The 19,047-nt window shown below is 40.5% G+C and overlaps 1 protein-coding gene across 1 annotated transcript; it reads left to right on the top strand.

Moving 5' to 3' along the window:
• Nucleotides 1-2,010: 2,010 nt before the first annotated feature.
• On the top strand, nucleotides 2,011-18,058 carry ADSL (adenylosuccinate lyase). The gene is made up of 13 exons (XM_053405728.1): nucleotides 2,011-2,276; nucleotides 6,637-6,840; nucleotides 7,531-7,575; nucleotides 8,404-8,483; nucleotides 8,747-8,918; nucleotides 9,368-9,414; nucleotides 10,097-10,187; nucleotides 10,963-11,032; nucleotides 13,180-13,327; nucleotides 14,210-14,300; nucleotides 15,906-15,995; nucleotides 17,102-17,278; nucleotides 17,904-18,058. The coding sequence occupies exons 1-13, from the start codon at nucleotides 2,133-2,135 to the stop codon at nucleotides 17,988-17,990; spliced, it is 1,446 nt and encodes a 481-aa protein (XP_053261703.1). The 5' UTR covers nucleotides 2,011-2,132; the 3' UTR covers nucleotides 17,991-18,058.
• Nucleotides 18,059-19,047: the final 989 nt, after the last annotated feature.

Below are 19,047 nucleotides of genomic sequence, written 5' to 3'. Positions count from 1 at the left end.
TTCAGGGTACCATATGGGTTATCATCTCCCTGGTTCTTCAACACAATACACATTGAACATGACAATGCTTGTTTCTTCTAACAAAATTATAAAAGGGTTGCATTTCGAAACACTGCTCAAAGCAAGCTATTATTCACCACTGGGGGAAAGTATGCAAAGCTAGCGTGATGTAGTTGCTAGAATCCAATATAAACCTGCACTCTGATGTGACACTCATTAGGTACTCCTGAGCAAGTCAGATCTGTGACAGCAAAAATTGTTGCTTTAATCTCCTTGGAGAAACAAAAGGTTACAAATCTTATATGACCTTGTTATGTCAACAACAGATTCATCATAAGTGATGTCAGTTGTCAAGGAATGGCCACATCATGAACAGCACACTTTCATAAGCCTGGAAACAAAATTACCTAAGATTCAAAATTATAGATACTGTACTGAACTTGCTGAATCCTTGAAAATAACTGGCTTATAAAATCACTGGAATCAAAAGTGCAACAGATTTGCAAAGAGACTGTTACACGATAATTCTTTTCCTGTGTCAAACAAAGGTCTGACTTGTCTGGATTTGGTTTCCAGCAGTGACCACCCAGCTGCTTCTGGAAACTTCCAAGCAAAGCGGGTGATGGGTCATATTTTGTATCTTGTACTCAGAAGTGTAGTGTGTCCACTTACAGACACTTTCTGTACAGCTATAATGGCAAATAACTGATTTGACCTACACACAAATTGTCTCATTCTGCTTTTAAGCCATCTGAGCTAGTAAAGGACCCCTGACAGTTAAGTTCATTCGCGGATAACTGGGGTTGCGGCGCTCATCCAGCGTTACTGGCCGAGAGACTCGATGTTTGTCCACAGACAGTTTTTCTGGGTCATGTCGCCAGCATGACTAAGCCGCTTCTGGCGAAACCAGAGCAGCGCATGGAAATGGCATTTACCTTCCCACTGGAACGGTACCTATTTATCGAATTGCACTTTGACGTGCTTTTGAACTGCTAGGTTGGCAGGAGCTGGGACTGAGCTTGCCCCGTGGGGATTCAAACCATCGACCTTCCGATCAGCCAGCCCTAGGTTCAGTGGTTTAGACCACAATGCCACCTGCGTCCCATCTAAGCTAGTAGTCCTCTCCATAACTTATGGCAGTGAATTCCACAAGCTTATTTTGCTATGTGAAGTACTTCCTCTGGCCTTCTGTGAATTTAATGCAAATCTGTTCCTGTAGAGGAGTGTCCCAAGTTCTACTGTAATGACATTTATGTTATCGGTACATCCACATTACATACGTTAATAAACATATGCAAAGGCAGCTCATACAGATACTACTTAAAATCTAATCTCTCGGGCCTTTGCTTACATGGAAGATTCTCTTATCTCTTGCTGATTTTAGCTACCCCCTTATAAATTATTATTTGCAAATGTGACAAGGAAAGGAAAAAAAGATAAAAGCAAACAAGGTAAATTAAAGTTGAAGAAAGAAGAGGAAAATTAGTATACAAATAATACTAATATCAACGGTAGATCACCATTGGTACACAAATCGTAAACATGCAAGTTAATACATACGGTAAGTGCTCCAGATAGCCACACAAAGTTGGGGCAGTGAGATCTTAAGACCATTTTGTAATAGACCCATGTCTAATTCTTCCAACTCCACCATAAACTGGGGCAAGCAATATTCGAAGCGGGGCCACAGCATACTGTACTTTATATTTTTTTTAAAAAAATGGAACTGCCAGGCGTTCCCTAACACGGAATATGCCTCCCCTAACCCCACTGCAACAATGGAAGCTATTTTCAGTAAGAATTTTGCCGAGACCTCTCAAAACTTCTTCGGGAGTTGCTGCCAATAGGGACAATAGTATACGTGGGGAGTTAACTCTTGAGGGGAGCTAGGGCTGCAGTGCAGCCTCCCAAGCAGCAGGGGCCGCTGCGACCCCGACCGTGCACCAGTCCAGTCGCGGGCGAACCGGAAGGGGTCCGGGGCGCCGGAGGTGAGGTTGAGTTGGGGGCGGGCCTGAGGGCGGGACCTCTCCTCTCCCTTTATTACGGTCCTGGGGCAGCTGCCTCCCTTTCGCCTCCGGGTTGCAGCTGCTTCTCTCGAGGGTGTCGCTTCCCTGCGCGGGACCTTCTCCACGATGGCCGAGGAGGATCCTTTCTGCCGCTACCGCTCCCCTCTCGTCTCGCGCTACGCCAGCCCCGACATGGCTTTTAACTTCAGCGAGAGGAAGAAGTTCAGCACCTGGCGGCGCCTCTGGCTTTACTTGGCCAAGGCTGAGAAGGTGGGCGCGCGGGGGTTCGTGGCTGTGCCAGACCAGCTCATTAAGTGGAAAGGTCCCTGTCCACCCCCGCCCCCAATGCAATGGGGGTTGTGGCATTTGCAGTTTTACTGACCCTGCCACAAACACGCACAGAGCTAACAGACCTCCTGCGCAACAGGTGAAGGGGCAACATGCCTGTTCTGTTTGAGGCCACTATTTGCATACCTACATGTCCTTTATACTTCTCTGTGTGTGTGCACATCTGCCCAGTTTTGTTAATAATGCACTAGAACTGGAGAGTCACCCACTGAAGCTGAATGGTAGGCAGCCAAAATTAATCCCCACCCCCTGCCCCTACTCAGTACAGTGGTACCTCGGGTTACAGACGTTTCAGGTTACAGACTCTGCTAACCCAGAAATAGTACCTCGGGTTAAGAACTTTGCTTCAGGATGAGAACAGAAATTGGGCAGTGGCAGCGGTAGGCCCCATTGGTTAAAGTGGTACCTCAGGTTAAGAACAGTTTAACGTTAAGGACGGACCTCTGGAACGAATTAAGTTCTTAACCTGAGGTACCACTGTACTTAAACTAGGGAATTTGCTGCCACAAGAAGGTAGTGATGGCTGCCACTTTAAGCAGCTTTAAAAGGGGATTTTACCCATTGGTAAGGGTTATGACTGTCTGTGTATTCAGGTGATATTGGATGTATTATGGCCTAAAGGATCCGATCGGATATAGCACAGCTTTGAATATTGATCCCTGGGAAACAAGAGCAAATGTGTTGTTATGCTCGCATCTTGTTTGTAGGCATCCCAAAGACATTGGGTTGGCTTCTCCAAATTGTCGTGTTTTGTTAATAACGCTTTATATAAGTTTTTGATACTGTTGCACAGTTGTAAGGCTATATTGTGCTTAGCAGCAACAGTTGCTCAGAAACAAAATAAAAGGAGCATCACCACTTAGAACTGTGATCAAGCAGTATACAAATTGCATAAGTAAGATCGTTGCACTCAACTTCTAAATTTAAATGTTTTTTTACTTTTGTGCAACACTGTAATGTGTGGTACTTGGGTCTAGTAAATGTGCTGTGGTTCTTCATTTCTCATCAGATTCTAGGATCCTATTCACCTGGAAAAGGTATTTGGCTAAGAATTCCAATGTAACTTTTTCATAGGTGTTTGCTCATATTGCAAGTGTCCATTGTTGCATCAGGATCCTTATGCAGAGTTACATTTTTGCCATTCTCATCTGATTACAACAATGTGACAATTGACATTTGCTAAAATGGTTTCTAGAAATGTACTCAGAAGCATACTGTCTCTGATCATGGAGGCAGAACATATTCATTGAGGCTAGCAGCTATTGATAGCCTTTACCTCTATGAATTTGTCTAATCCTCTTTTTAAAGCCACCCAAAGACTCTTCTCTTCTGATTACCATTCTCGAGGTCACTGCAGAGGTGGTATGTTGTAAGTGTGTGCATTTCAATGCAATTTATCAGTCACCAAGGGGATGGAAGCAATATTCCAAACATGTTGGTTGCACAAACCTCTGTACGTCACTCTAAACCATACAGAAGATACAAGGTTGTTTGCTTAGCCGTAGGTAACGTTTCATATGCCCCATCAGCCCAGAGGGGATTGACCCTGACTATCAAGCAATAGCACTTTATCTCATGTATTATACCTCACAAAGTGATTTTGTCAATCAAGAATAAACAAAGTGGATTTTAGCTTCTGATCCAAATGTTAAACTATTACAACTCTTAGTGGGATTCACTTACCCTCAAAAAATATTTAAATGGTACCATGTGGTCCTTAAAGTATCCTGATCCAAGTTTTTCGGAACTTTCTAGATCTTTTTTAAAAAAATTTATTTATTTCTGACAACCCAAAAGTATTAGTAGCAGGGTGCTACATTGTACCATAAAGAAACAAAGAAAGAAAAAGAAATTGTAACACACCAGTATAAATTGAGGCATCCATGTTTCCCAGGCTAGCATGGGTGGTGACTATTGCATGTACGTTCAAAGCATAAGAAATAAAATCCTGCCTAATGATGTAGAAGTGTTCTGGGTTCTCCCATTACTCTGGAGACACACAATAACCAAAAGTCCATAAGTTCTTATACCACAAAGACCAATGTAGATTTTTTCTAAGCTTTCCATAGCTAGATTATTGAAATCCTAGCACCAGCTAGGATCCATGTAACAAATTCTTTAGTGTGACAAGCTTTCCTATTATCAGTCCACAAATTCATTAGTGACAGTTGTGGATAAGCCTGAGCAGATGATTTAATTATTTTAAGTATTTCTTTATAAACTTGGGATCAGAATTATGAGAGCAGAGGGCATTCCCACCAAAGATAGAAAAATATTCCCTGGAGCCCACAGGCCTGCCAGCAATCCTGTATTGATTGCAGTATAATATGAGACATCTGCACAGGTGTACTATTCCATCTGTGCACAACTTTGAGCATTCCTTCACATATGATGGAACAGATTTGTGAGGCTTAGCTGACCACAGTGATTTCTATTCAAATTCCTCTTTTTGAACATTTAGATCTTTCTCCTAGTAAAGCATAAAGCGAACCAAGGGACGAGTGGTATGCTCTGAAAGCTCTTCATAAATAATAGAGACCAGTTCTTTATCTCTGATAATAGAGACCAGGACTTGTGTTGATATATAATCAGCACAATAACTTTGAACCTGGTCCAAGAACATGTGGGAAGCCAGTGCAGATGTTTTAACAAAGGTTGTCACTTGCTGAAGTACAAGATATCATAGTAGCTATGAAGTTATGCCATATAAAGTTTTAGAGTGTGTGATTTACAACAAAGGGCTCATCTATGCTTCTCTCCACTTTTCTATTATTATTATTTTTTAAAAATATTAATTTTGTATACCACCCTTCATCTGTAGATCTCAGAATGGTTCACAACATAGATTATAATATAAAAGACACAAAATACATAATAAAAATAAGAACAAAAATACCCCAATATTCCCCCTTGCACAAAAAGGGCATTGGATTTCAAGGCAAAGTTCTCTTTCCAAGCGCTCCCCCCCATGCCACTTTCTCTGTGAAAACCAAATATTTATCGCTACATAACAGCAAACGGCAAATGGGTGAGGGTCTCTAGATCCTTCACCTTACGATTATTTTATTATATAGCAGTGTACATATTGCTTTACCAAGTCACATAAGCAAAAGATAGTTCTCCTATCTAAACAGAACCATGTTTTCAGAAAGCATGGCAGATGTTGTTGTAACATATCTTGTGCTTTAATGTGAGTTGGGGAGCCTGTTATTTTTATCCGTATGTTCACATTCCTGAGGAGTTACAACTCTGGCCTTGATCTTCAGCTGGAAATGGAGAGACAGACACACAGCACCTGTTCGTTTCAACAGGGTTCTGTCAGATTGCTACTAACAATCCCCAATAGATCTCCCTTCAGTCCGACATGGGATATGATTAGATTTCTAGTTGTAGGGGATTCAATGTAGTGAAAAGTGTGTAACATTTATGTGTTGTTTGCCTTTGTTTTTATATAAGCAACATTCCTGCTTGTTTTTTAATTTAAATTGCATTCACTGGGAACAGCAGCAGAAGGTAAATGAGGCGCCTAAGATTCTGCAGGCGGGTTAGGATAATAGATGTGATGTTACATATAAATCATGGAAAGGCAAAGCACAACTTTATTTTTCCTCTGAAAAATTGAAAAAGGTGTAAAAAGACGGTTATGGAGACTTTAGTCAATTACAGTAAATTCTGGGTAGTGTTTTCAGAAAGCCTAGTAGAGTCAAGTACAATGGCTTCCTTTAGAACTCTGAAAAATCCTTTGTACTGTAGATAGAGCATTGTAGTGCCTTTTCGTACAACTGGGTTGACATTCAAGTTTGAGGCAACTCCAGTCTTTTTAGTCTGCTGTCTCTTTCCGTTTTTAAAGCTATTTGGGACACTTACTGTCAGAGACAAAACTGAAGTACCTCTTGAATATAGAAGGTAGAAAATGAAATAAACTCTATAGTAAATCAGCCAAATTCAAAAAGAGAAATTACACAGTTATTTTACGTTTTTATTTAAATCAAATTGTTGTGAGCTATAAGAATAACATTTTTTCTAATATTAGTTGCAATGAAGTGTTCCTTTAAAATTAACTCATTCAGAACAGTAATAACCTTGGGACTTTGGATTTTAACCTCAGTAGTTAAAAGCTAATCTTGCATAAACTGGGCTTTGTGTCACCTGTCCCTGATTCTGAAAATTGCATAAGAATAAGATCCCAGACGATTGTGTAAATTCAGTGATCTTACTAGTGGGGGTGTCCGTGAATAGGGGGTCATGTGTTAGTTAACTTCAGGTTTTTCCCTCCTTGTAGTCACTGGGTCTACCCATCACAGATGAGCAAATACAGGAAATGGAAGCAAAACTGGACAGCATAGATTTCAAGATGGCAGCTGAGGAGGAGAAGCGGTTACGTCATGATGTAATGGCCCATGTGCATACATTTGCCCACTGTTGTCCAAAGGCTGCAGGAATAATTCACCTTGGAGCAACTTCCTGCTACGTGGGAGATAATACGGTAAAACGATGTTATGAAATTGTTCTCCATAAGCTGGGCTGAATCACTATACAGTGGTACCTCAAGTTACAAACACCTCAGGTTACAAACGCTTCAGGTTACAAACTCTGCTAAGCTGGATGAGTTACCTCGAGTTGAGAATTTTGCCCCAGGTTGAGAATGAAAATCGTGTGCTGGCGGCAGCAAGAGGCCCCATTAGCCTCTAGTTAAGAACAGTTTCAGGTTAAGAACGGAGCTCTGGAACAAATTAAGTTTGTAACTAGAGGTACCACTGTAATGGTTCTTTTCTATCCCTGCCTTACTATCTGAAATACCAAGCTTGTAAAGTATCAGTGATATTTTTTCTTTATTAAAAAGACGAAGATAAGTATTGCATAGCTAAAAATTCAAAACCCAGTAATGTTCTGAGTGAGATAACCACCCCTCTCTTGTCTCTTCATTTTCACCCTCTTTGGTGGCACAGAAGTAATGCTGATCCCTTTGAGGCACAAGTGAATTTGAGAGTGACCAAAATAAATGCTTGTGCACAGTAGACTACTTGATTCCTTGATACACAAAGAGAATGTTAGTTATACCCATTTGTCTTTATGGAAATTGCAAATTACCCTTAAAGGAGAGTGTAGATAAGCATGTGGCTAGTGAATAAAATTGTGACTGACTGACTGACTGTTTTATTCCTTTTTCTGTTAGGACTTGATAGTTCTCCGGGATGGATTCAACCTGCTTCTTCCCAAGGTGAGACGCACAGTTTTTAAGAGGTGGGTGCTTTTGATTCCGAGTGGCTGTCTGCCAGAGTTAACTAGAAACAATTAGGAGCTGGCAAGACACTGAGAAAAAAGTACAGTGGTACCTCGGGTTACATACGCTTCAGGTTACAGACTTCGCTAACCCAGAAATAATGCTTCAGGTTAAGAACTTTGCTTCAGGATGAGAACAGAAATTGTGCTTCAGCGGCGCGGCAGCAGCAGGAGGCCCCATTAGCTAAAGTGGTGCTTCAGGTTAAGAACAGTTTCAAGTTAAGTACGGACCTCCAGAACGAATTAAGTACTTAACCCGAGGTACCACTGTAGTTATTCTACAAGGCACCTGATCAGTGTTGGATTCCAGTTGTGTTCATACAGAGTTCATAATATAACATGAATTGATTTTATGTACTGTATATGCTCTTGTTTTACACACACACACACACACACACACACACACACTGTTTTCATGTATTCAGTTGTTTTAACTGTTTTATATATGTTCTGTTATAAATCCCTCACTCTGCAAGGGTCACACCTAAATGAAATAACTACTACTACTACTACTACTAGTAGTAGTAGTAGCAGTAGTAGTAATAGTAATATAGAGGCATCATATTAAGTTATATATTTTTCTCTCCAAGCATTTTACAATTCTTCTTGGAGAATGATTCAGACTTGACTGTCAGATTCTCTCTCTATATGGAATGAAGAACCTTGTATTCTGCCCTACCCTTCTTGAAAGCAGAATTGGATAAAAATGTAAATAATTATTTTGTGACTTCCCTTGTGTTTTCCTTCTTTCATTCAATCTTGCTAGCTTGCCAGGGTGATCAGCCGTCTTGCAGACTTTGCTGAGAAGTATGCTGACTTGCCCACCTTGGGCTTCACTCACTATCAGTAAGTAATTCATACAAATACTCATTTATTTCTGTGGATGCTGCTCCCATTTCTACCCCATTTCTTTTATTCACCCTCTGATCAGTGGCCTTTAATTGCTACTGTGCAAGATTAAACTCCAGAAAACTAAATGAATCACGGCTATAAGATTCTGAAAGAAACTGTGATAGAAATGCTTGCAAAGCATCAAGTGCAAATACTGTATGGTGACATGAATGAAGCTGTACAGGCTTATTCTTGAGTCACATTCTGTGTTCTTTTAGGCCTGCCCAGCTGACTACTGTGGGTAAACGCTGTTGTCTGTGGATCCAAGATCTCTGCATGGACCTCCACAATCTTGAGCGGGCACGAGATGAGTTGAGATTTCGCGGTGTGAAAGGCACCACTGGTACACAGGCCAGCTTCTTGCAGCTCTTTGAAGGAGATCATGATAAAGTACGTATCCCCAGCAAGTGTCAGTTTTGAATTGCAATTAGTTTGGGAACACTTGACTATTGTATTATGTAGTGGTAATCACAGGCTGCCATTCAACATAAACTTCCTGAGCAGTAGTGGAAGAAACTATTGAAACAGCATCTAAAAACAACAAATTCCCACAGCAAAACCAGTAAAAAAATAGTTCTAAATCAGCAGTCAGAATATCCATAAGGTGCACTTGCTTCCTGGGACATTTCACTCTAGGGCTTTTGCCAATATGAAATTTGCATGAGATCTACGGAAGAATTTTTATTTCTATGGGAAGCAGACAGCAGATTGAGCATAGGGCAATATAGTGATTGCATCAGCAAAACACCTATAGTGCTCAGAATGGTGCAAGAGGCACAGTCATTCCCACTTCAGCCACTGCATTCTGAGTGAGGTTCCTGTCATATTTTTCCCCTGAGGTGGAGGAGCTGGACAGGCTGGTGACTGCAATGGCGGGATTTAAGCGGTATGTACAAAAAACAAAAAACCCTCTCCTTCCTTGCCTTTACTGCTTTAAGAGCACAGAAATCTGCCTTTATACTGAGTCAGACCATTGGTGTTGTCTTACACTTAGTACTGTCCTATCTGGACTAACTGACTGGCAGCATGGTTTTCCAGAGCTTCCAGCCTTACTTGGAGATATCATTGATTGAAGTTGTGATCTTATATGTGCAAAGCCTGCCATTAAACTGTGGCCCTTCCGCATTCTTAAGATGAGCACCTCTGGACCTATGTATAAATTTGGATTCTGCTCTGCAATTAACATTCCTGCTGTTGCAGCTAACTGCTAGGACCTATTACGGAAAAGGTTGTGCTTACATAATCTACTCCATGATGTAGGTTTGTAATGGAACTTCCTCCCATCTTAGTCCTTTGCAGTCTTGCTCTTCTCCATGTGAGTGCATGTTTCCCCCTTTTTTTTGCTACCCCTACTGCATGTTAAACTGAATTGCACAGTCACACAAATAATTTCTCTAGACTGTTTCAAACGAATACTGTACCTTCACTGGATCAGGAAGCAGATATAAAATGAGGGACAAGGAACCAGTTGATGTTATGTGATATTCATTCCTTGTTGCATGCTCTCTCAATCTCATTTATAGGCTCTGTTAAACTTCATGATGCTTTATCTTTGTGTTTGGTTTCAGTGCTTATATCGTCACAGGGCAGACATACAGTCGCAAAGTGGATATTGAAGTTCTTTCTGTTCTGGCCAGTCTAGGGGCATCTGTACATAAGGTAAGAACTACTTCGAATTCTATATTCAAAGGCACCACTGAGAACTGGGGCTCAATTGGATGCCTTCTTGAATTGCACAGCCACATAAATTATTTCTTTAGAGGTTTCAAGCTTTTAGAAACTGTGGTCACATTCTGATGTTTTGCTTTTCTCCTGTGTTTAACACAGATTTTTGTAGTATACCGGATATCTAGGAGATATCCTAGCTCTATTGAATTATAGATGGCTGAAAAAGTGAAAGCGAGCCAGTCCACCATTCCTGCTGCTGCGCCTGCACTGCCTTGCCTCTCCCTGCCAGTAAGCAGAAGCAATGCACAGTGTTCGGAAGTTGGGAGAGTGACTCAGGGGGGCAGACATCTGGGAAAAAAGACTTTGGCAATCCCACCCACCAGTGAACCCAATGTGTTTTCACTACATGTGATTTTGGCTTTATGTGCTATCCCCAGAATGTAACCCCAGCATAAGTTGAGTGTCACTTGTATAATAGGCTTGAATTCAAATCTGTATGTTTTGGGCTGGAGAATATGTTTATAATCAGAATTTCTCCTATTTCCTTTAAAATAAGATGATGAATTTTTTTATACTATTTCTTTGTATCATAGACTCAGGGCTAATTATGAAATCTTGCATGCAGTAAGTCTGTGCCTGCATCTGAAATGAATTAATCGCTTTTTCTCCCCAGTGGTTAGTAAAATGAACCAGCTCCAAGATTTCTGATGGATATTAATGCTGCCCAGAAATAGTGTCTGAACTAATTAGAGATGTTTTTCTCCAGATATGTACTGATATTCGCCTTCTGGCCAACCTCAAAGAATTAGAGGAACCTTTTGAGAAAGACCAAATTGGTAAGCAATGGCTGTAGAAACAGAATTTTGTTGTTTTTAAATTAACTTGTATTGATCGCCCTTTTGAAGTTGAATGATTGAAATTAGAATAAAAATGGAATATGTGTAAACATGTCTCAGAGTGGATCAGCTGGTACATTTACATCCCATTTTTAAGTATAAGACAGTTAAGGAGTACATGCATGCATACAATTACCAGCAAATTAAATTTCTGAAGCTACTGCTTTGCTAGCTATCCAACAAGTTGCTGTAAGGAGTCTGAAACTGTGACTCCTCTGAGAAAGTGAGATAATGGGCTGCTTTAGATGTAATTCCAAACCATGCCCTAATGCTATGAAACTGAACAATCAAGGAACCTTGGCTTCACACACTACTCTCTGTCTTTGCATGCAGTGATTCCTGATTGCTTGTTCTGAGGCAAAGTGGAAATCTATATTTTACACTTGTGTTTCAAACAAAGAATTAAAACCATAGTTTGATCCTGGTTTCCAGTCATGGTTTGCAGGCAAAGTACAAGCCACAGTTTGTCTCAAGACTTGTTCTCTGGAGGGCCCCAGACTGAAATACAGTGGTACCTCCACTAACCCAAAAATAGTACCTCGGGTTAAGAACTTTGCTTCAGGATGAGAACAGAAATCGCACGGCGGCAGCACGGCAGCAGCGGGAAGCCCCATTAGCTAAAGTGGTGCTTCAGGTTAAGAACAGTTTCAGGTTAAGAACAGACCTCTGGAACGAATTAAGTTCTTAACCCGAGGTACCACTGTACTAAGGTCTTTTCAACCCCTTACTGACTTTTCTTTTGTTTTCAATACAGCTTTTTTTAAAAATGTGATTAATTTATGTAATATATGGTATAATTGATACAATTTTCGCCACTGGTTACTTTCAGTCTCCATCGTGATTCTATCTAGTTGGACTGTGCTTTATTGCTTAATTTTTGCCTTGTTCTTGGTACTATTTTGTATCACTTTAATAAAAATCCAAACTGCGGGAGGCAGTGGAAGACAGGAGTGCCTGGCGTGCTCTGGTCCATGGGGTCACGAAGAGTCAGACACGACTAAACGACTAAACAACAACAACAATAAAAATCCCAATAAAAATTATTGCAACCTCCTCCCAGAAACTACTACTATTATTTTATTGAATTTATATACTGTCCTATACCTGGAGGTCTCAGGGTGGAAACTCTGGTTTATTCAAACCAAAATCAGTGTCAACAAGTCAGATTCAAACGATAGTTTCAGATCCCAATTTGCTAGTTAACCTTGGGTAGAACAAACCACAGGTCCCCAAGTTTGAATATAATGTGAAACTCTGGTTTGTTTTAAAGCGAGAGTATGAGTTTTCACTCTTTTCCCTTCTGTGCAAGAGGGGATAGTGTGCAGGCCAAAAGCTCACTGCAACCTGTTCAAAGTCCACTTTGGGGTAGGAAACCTCTGGGCCCCATGATGTTGGTGGACTTCCATCTCCCACCATCCTTGGCCATGCTTAGGCTCCCCATGCCTAGCCTTAAGGATAGTAATTTTGGTACAAAAACAGCTGCTAAATTTAACTAAGCTTTAGAAGTAGCCTAGCTATGTTGTGCTCTGTCCAACTTACCCCATGGGCCACTAACAGGTGGGAGGCCACCCTTTTGTCATCTGATGTCACCATGAAGTTAGCCAACCTATTTTCCTTTGCACCCCAACTTGAACACCTGAATCTATACATTTTTGTGTGCAAGCTCTGCTATCTGTTCAAAATTATTGATACAGTGGTACCTCGGGTTAAGAACTTAATTCGTTCTGGAGGTCTGTTCTTAACCTGAAACCATTCTTAACCTGAAGCACCACTTTAGCTAATGGGGCCTCCTGCTGCTGCCGCACCGCCGGAGCGCGATTTCTGTTCTCATCCTGAAGCAAAGCTCTTAACCCGAGGTAATATTTCTGGGTTAGCAGAGTCTGTAACCTGAAGCGTATGTAACCCAAGGTACCACTGTATTGTTGAGGATTGTGTTTGCTGATAACCGGAGCAACTTTTGTAGATGGTGAAAGAACTTTAGAAAGGCACACTATGTTTAACATTCTTGTTTTTTATTCTTTCTCCTTCTCATTTGCACACTCTTCCTTCTCCTGTTGCCCATTCCCCTCACCCCTCCCATTGTACAGGTTCAAGCGCTATGGCTTATAAACGGAATCCCATGCGTTCGGAGCGATGTTGCAGTTTAGCTCGTCATCTTATGATTCTGATCCAGGACCCCCTTCAGACAGCATCTGTGCAGTGGTTTGAGCGCACTTTAGATGATAGTGCAAACAGGTACATTCCTGATTCTTGTCGCTAGGTCATGAAGCAGAGAGATTATTTTTTTGTTTTCAAAATCCATTTATAAACTAACAGATCTTTCTATGATATTGTGAACTGCACCCAAAATATTAAACATACTTACTTGGAAGTGAACCTCTGTGATTTCAGTGGAACCTTTTTTAACAAGTATAAAATGTACAAGGCCACTCCTGAAGGATGTAATTTCTGAAAGCTAAGCTGGAGGTGCAGAGGATTCTTGCTCATTTTGCCCCCATTGGATTCATGTGTGACTCAGAACTTGGATTTGTGGATTAAGACACATAATCAATGAACAAATCCATGCCTGCTTCTGTACTGTACTTAGGAGTTTTAATGTTTCTTTAAAACTTGACCAGCTACTTAGAGCAGCCAATATCTCCTCCAAGGCTACACAGTAAAGAATCTGTTTTAAAATGCTCCCATAAAGGAACTGTATATCACAACATGCAGAATTGTACAAAGAAAAAGATGGCTGTTCCCATGCAACGAAGGAAGTGTTCGGTTCCCCAAGTAGCTGTAGAATGTTGACAAAAGGGGCAGCCCTTGGACCATCTCATAAGCAGTTATTTCAGTAAAACGGGGCAGATTTTTAAAATTAAAAACATCTATCCATAAACTGGATGCCATGGAGTTAGTTTTGTGAATACACAAAACTGACACAGGACAGAACTGGGATGATCCGTCCACCCCAACAAAATGTTCCTTAAAACACTGCCTAGTGTGGAAAATAGGAAGAGTAAGCAAATTAATGAGGAAAGGAAAAATAGTACTGAACTGTTTAAAAAGTCCTTTCTGTGGGAATGCTGCAAATTCTCCCTCCCTCCAATTCTGGTACTCTTGTGACTTTTTCCACAGGCGCGTGTGTTTACCTGAAGCCTTCCTCACTGCTGACATAATACTTAGCACCCTGCAAAATATCTCTGAAGGTCTTGTGGTATATCCCAAGGTAAGAAGACTCAGAGGAAGTGTGAGCTATCTCTTACTCCTGTACTGGCGGTTTTCAAACTGTTTTCTGGAAAAAGCCTGGGGTCCCTTGGAAGCTTTTCAGGGTGTTGTCACCTGAAACACAGCTTGCTTCCTGTTATCAGTCTTCCCTTCATAGCCACTGTGAGTTGAATATGTATTTTTAATGCACACTTGGTTAACACAGGGGTGACAGCAAGGACCAACAACCCTCGCCACAACTCCACGTAACTAAGCACGGACACACACACACAGCTGGGCTTCCTTTGCAGGCATGAGAATAGTACTTTAAAGACAGAAAATTTCAAAAACTCTACCATAAATCAGCACCCACTTCCAGCACTGGGCATGTATGAGGAAGGAAATAGCTCAGCTGGTAGAGCATGAGACTAATCTTGGGGTTGTGGGTTACAGCCCCACTTTGGGCAAAAGTTTCCTGCATTGCAAGGGGTTGGACTAGATGGCCCTTGTGTTCCCTTCCAATTCTACAGTTCTATGATTCTAAGCTTTTAAAAACAATCTGATTCATGTCAACTGTTAAATTCCATTTAGCTGCGTAGTGGAGGTTTTACAGATGGGTAGGTCACAGTCACTATGAGGCAGATACCCGGTGCAAGTCCAATGTAATGAATGCTGGGTACAGTTTTTTGTTTTTTTAAAATGTATTTTTATTAAAGATTTTCTTGATTTACAAAGGTATGTGCAATGTCTCTCTCGCATATTTTTTTCTCCGCGTAACACTTAAAAAAAACAAAAAAACAACAAAAACAAATTGGTTTCATTTGTTGAGACATTGCTGGGCACAGTTAAGTATGGGAACCTCTATCCAAGGGATTAAGATAGCAGTTTCAGGAGTCTGCAGCAGGTTTCAACTGTGCACATTCCCAGTGGACTAGCTTTTATAAGAAGAACCCATCCCCTGAATAGTTTTTACTTCTCTTGTAACATTGAGAAAAAATCATTTAACACATAACTGTTTAAATTAATAAATGCATGTGTGGCATTTTGAAAAGCAAGAGCAGGCTTACAACTCCCTGAAGTATGGTGGTGAGACAAAACTGACAACTTGAAGCTTTTTAAAAATTCATTCATTACTATATTATTTTTACTCTGAACAAGAGTGGTAGCTGGCTTGCTCCACAGGAGTGGGGAGAAGTTGTTTTGACTTCCTGTTTTAACATTAAATCTTTGTGCGTCTGTAAGGAGACAGTATTTTTTTTCTTCAGTTTTAATTAGGAATGAGCTATTAATATTCATGAGGTGTAGCAAAGTTTGGAATGATATAAAATTTGAGACTAATGAAGGACATGCCATCTAGCAGTAGAAACTGCTTTCTAAATGATGAATCTATTTGTCCTTGTATCCCAGTCTTATCTATTCTGACTGGCAACAAACAGTTCTTCAGGGACTTGGGCAGAGGTCCTTCTAACGTTCTACTAATCTGGGGCCTTCTCTATTCAAAGCATGTACTTTTATTGCCGAGCTGTTATCTCTCCCCTGAATAAATAAAATAATGAAGAGTAACATAGAAACTGGATTTTCCAGTCCATTTTGTAAATACTGTACTTATATTTGATGTTTGATTTAGGTTATTGCAAGACGTATTCAGCAAGAGTTGCCTTTCATGTGTACAGAAAATATTATCATGGCTATGGTGAAAGCTGGGGGCAATCGCCAGGTATGTACCTAACTGTAGGCTCTCATTTACAGGCCCTTAAGGGGACTTTTCATGCCAGGAAGTAGAGGGGTTGGAAGAAAGTTGTGACACCAGTATCTTGAACTCTTTGCTGTTTCACAATCTAGCCCTGTTGTTATGCACATCCTCTTTCTCTCATCATGTTGCATATTTCTAAATTTTACAAGTTCAGCTACCAGGGAAGGCATTAGTTTTGTTTTATCACCAGTTTTAGTGTCACTATATTAGTATTTAGAAAGCAGAGATGGAACATTGCAATGTGCCTATCTTTTTCAAATTAATTATTATAATACTGAATGAGGATGCTTTTGGAAATAACTTATAAAATTCAGCACTGACTAAGGTTGTTTAAACTGTGGTTCAGCACTAACTCGTTCACTTCTTTACCCAAGATCCCTGCTGCCTCTAGACTTGTTTTCTTAGTATCGTATGAATGTTAGCGATTAGACAAATTGTCACCCTACACATTTTTTTAAAGAGAAGTCTGAAATAATTTTTGTTTGTTGCATTGTTTGCTGCTACTTTTATCTTATTTCTGTACTTGTTATGCTCCCTTGATGCATCTAGAACTGAGATGTTATTGAGACAATATTCTGCAGTGATCGGCTACACAAAATACTGAAAGTTTCAGAAGAGGATGGAATTTTGCTATTTCTTATTGCAGTTTGTGTGTAATTAAAAAGAGAACTATTATGAATGGGCTGAATGATAAAAAGACCCACTGAAGAGAGAGTTCAGGCATTGCAACAATTCTGTCACACACAGTTCAAATGTTGTTCATTTCCAGGTAGCCTATCTCAGCCTCTTTTTGATGAGTTCCTGCACTCCATCTTAGGACCAAGACCAACTCAGATTTACTATGGCTTAAATACTAAGCCACTTCCCCCACTACGCTCTTTTCCCTCTTCCTCCCTGACTATATTCTGACATTTTGGTTGGCCTAATAGATACAGCCCTACAATGGATTTTGGATTTTTTAATTGTGAGCCACAACTACATTAGCTTTTTGTAAATCCTGTATATGATACTTAGGATGTTTACCATGTTTGCTGATGGTTTGTAATGTGATGTTGACTTCTTTTTCATAGGATTGTCATGAGAAGATAAGGGTTCTGTCCCAGCAGGCAGCTGCTGTTGTGAAGCAAGAAGGAGGTGATAATGACCTCATTGAACGTATTCGTGCAGATCCTTATTTCAGCCCTATTCATGGAGAACTGGAATCTCTTTTGGAACCCAAATCCTTTACTGGACGTGCTTCCCAGCAGGTAAGAACAGGAAAGTTCTTATGAGGTTGCCGTGGACTCTAGTCCACCTAAAGCCTTATGTTCTCTACCTGTGACTGTTTCTTTCTTTGTCTTCCTTTGTAACCTTTCTCACTCCATTTGAAAAAATTCATCTATTACTCCTTGTTTTTGTTTCTTCTGCCATAAGCTCCCCTGCGAATGAACCAGTTTCCCCCTCCTTATTCTATTTAGACGTTTCCTTCATCCATTGCTACCCAACCTTCCTCTAACTAGATACTCCTGACTTTTTATTTAATTGCCTGCCCCACCCTGTCTTACTGATTCAGTGCAGATTGTAGTCCAGTAGCCTGTATCAGCCAGTTCTTCATTTACCAGTTAAGCAAAGCTAGGCTTTAACAGGAGTTTGAGAAAGATTCTTGGCATATCTCCCAAGAATTCACTTTCGGTACTTCTAACATTTCCTTTTTGTTGTTAATGGTGTGCTTTGGGTGGGGACAAATCTAGTCTTTGCCTTATCCGGTTCCTGCGTGTTCTGAGTTACAGGGAAGTGTGCAGAATAGAGTAATTGGTTAATATGCTAAGGCTAAACGAGTATTTGGTCCAAATTATTCTTTTAATGCCTTTTCCCTCCCTTCTTCCATAACAGGTAGCAAGATTCCTAAAAGAAGAGGTCCACCCCGTGCTTACCCCTTATAAGAGCAAGATGGATGTGACAATGGAGTTGTCTCTTTGAATTAGTATTCAATTATTATTTCATCGGGGTATTTGTGGGGAAGATAATAAAATATATTTCAAAACAGACGTGATGTGTGAACTGAGTCTTCAAGGTTTCTGTGGCAAGTCTAGGAAATCTTGAAGGACGTGTAACACTTCTGGGAGAAGGATATGCAGTTGAATTAAAGCTAAAACTTGTGTTGCAATTGTCATGGGGCGTGGAGTTGGAATTTGCAAAAGCAATTGTTGTTTGAAGTGGGAGATCTGTGTAGTGTTTCTTGGTGTACAGTGTCTTCAGCTTCCTGGCTATAAAACGGGAGTGGCTGACATACAAAGAGATGAAGCTATTTTATGGTTAGACCGAGCTGCTCTGAAATTATAGAGGTTGGTGCAACTTCAAAGAGTTCATGCACACAAACAAATATTGGACTCTTGTTATAAATCACTCATTTCATTCATGGTTGTTACATTGTTCCTGAGGCAGGAATGTTAGAAATTGTTTTAAGCACAGGGTTGGAATCAGAAAGCAAGGGGGCATTTTACTCCTAGGGTTGCATTGTTTAGTAGAAGAGGAATGAATGCCTCTTCTCTTTCAGATGGAAGGGAATTCCTGCTGGGATGTGCTGTATGGTTCCCACCTCTCAAAACAAGAAATAATTAATTTCCCCATGAGAACTGTTTTATACAGATTTAATCAATTGAGTTATTGATTCACACAATTATGTATTTTATTGAGTTCATTTTATAAGGGCCTGCAAGGGGCGCCAGAGTAGCCGGGAACTGCAGTAGGGAAAGGAACTAGAGGAATGGAGGTGCAGAAAAGTAAATAGTCCGTAACATTCTTTGTCAGCAACGTACGAGAGTAACGCAAGAGACTTATAAGAAGCTTAGAGAAAGAAACTAGTCACACTGCGCAGCTGGTCTTGTTTATTTCCCTCTTTCTCCTTCATTTTACGCTTTGGGAGGAATAAAAGTACGTTACATTTCCGGAGAGTCACAAGGTGTCTGTATTCATTTCAGCTCCGGCATTGGGCTTGGAAGGAGGTGGGGCCGAGGGCTCGGTTTAACCAGATTTA

The sequence above is a fragment of the Podarcis raffonei genome, chromosome 10 (assembly GCF_027172205.1).
Source record: "Podarcis raffonei isolate rPodRaf1 chromosome 10, rPodRaf1.pri, whole genome shotgun sequence".
Lineage (NCBI taxonomy): Eukaryota > Metazoa > Chordata > Lepidosauria > Squamata > Lacertidae > Podarcis > Podarcis raffonei.
This window is presented reverse-complemented; position numbering and strand designations above follow the sequence as displayed.

What these genes read in the sequence shown, in the direction of transcription:
- ADSL (XM_053405728.1), top strand. Translation starts at nt 2,133, where the DNA reads ATGGCCGAGGAGGATCCTTTCTGCCGCTACCGCTCCCCTCTCGTCTCG. An exon ending in TTGGGCTTCACTCACTATCA is followed by an intron (nt 8,484 to 8,746) that starts GTAAGTAATTCA and finishes GTGTTCTTTTAG; the next exon opens with GCCTGCCCAGCTGACTACTG. An exon ending in TAGGGGCATCTGTACATAAG is followed by an intron (nt 10,188 to 10,962) that starts GTAAGAACTACT and finishes GTTTTTCTCCAG; the next exon opens with ATATGTACTGATATTCGCCT.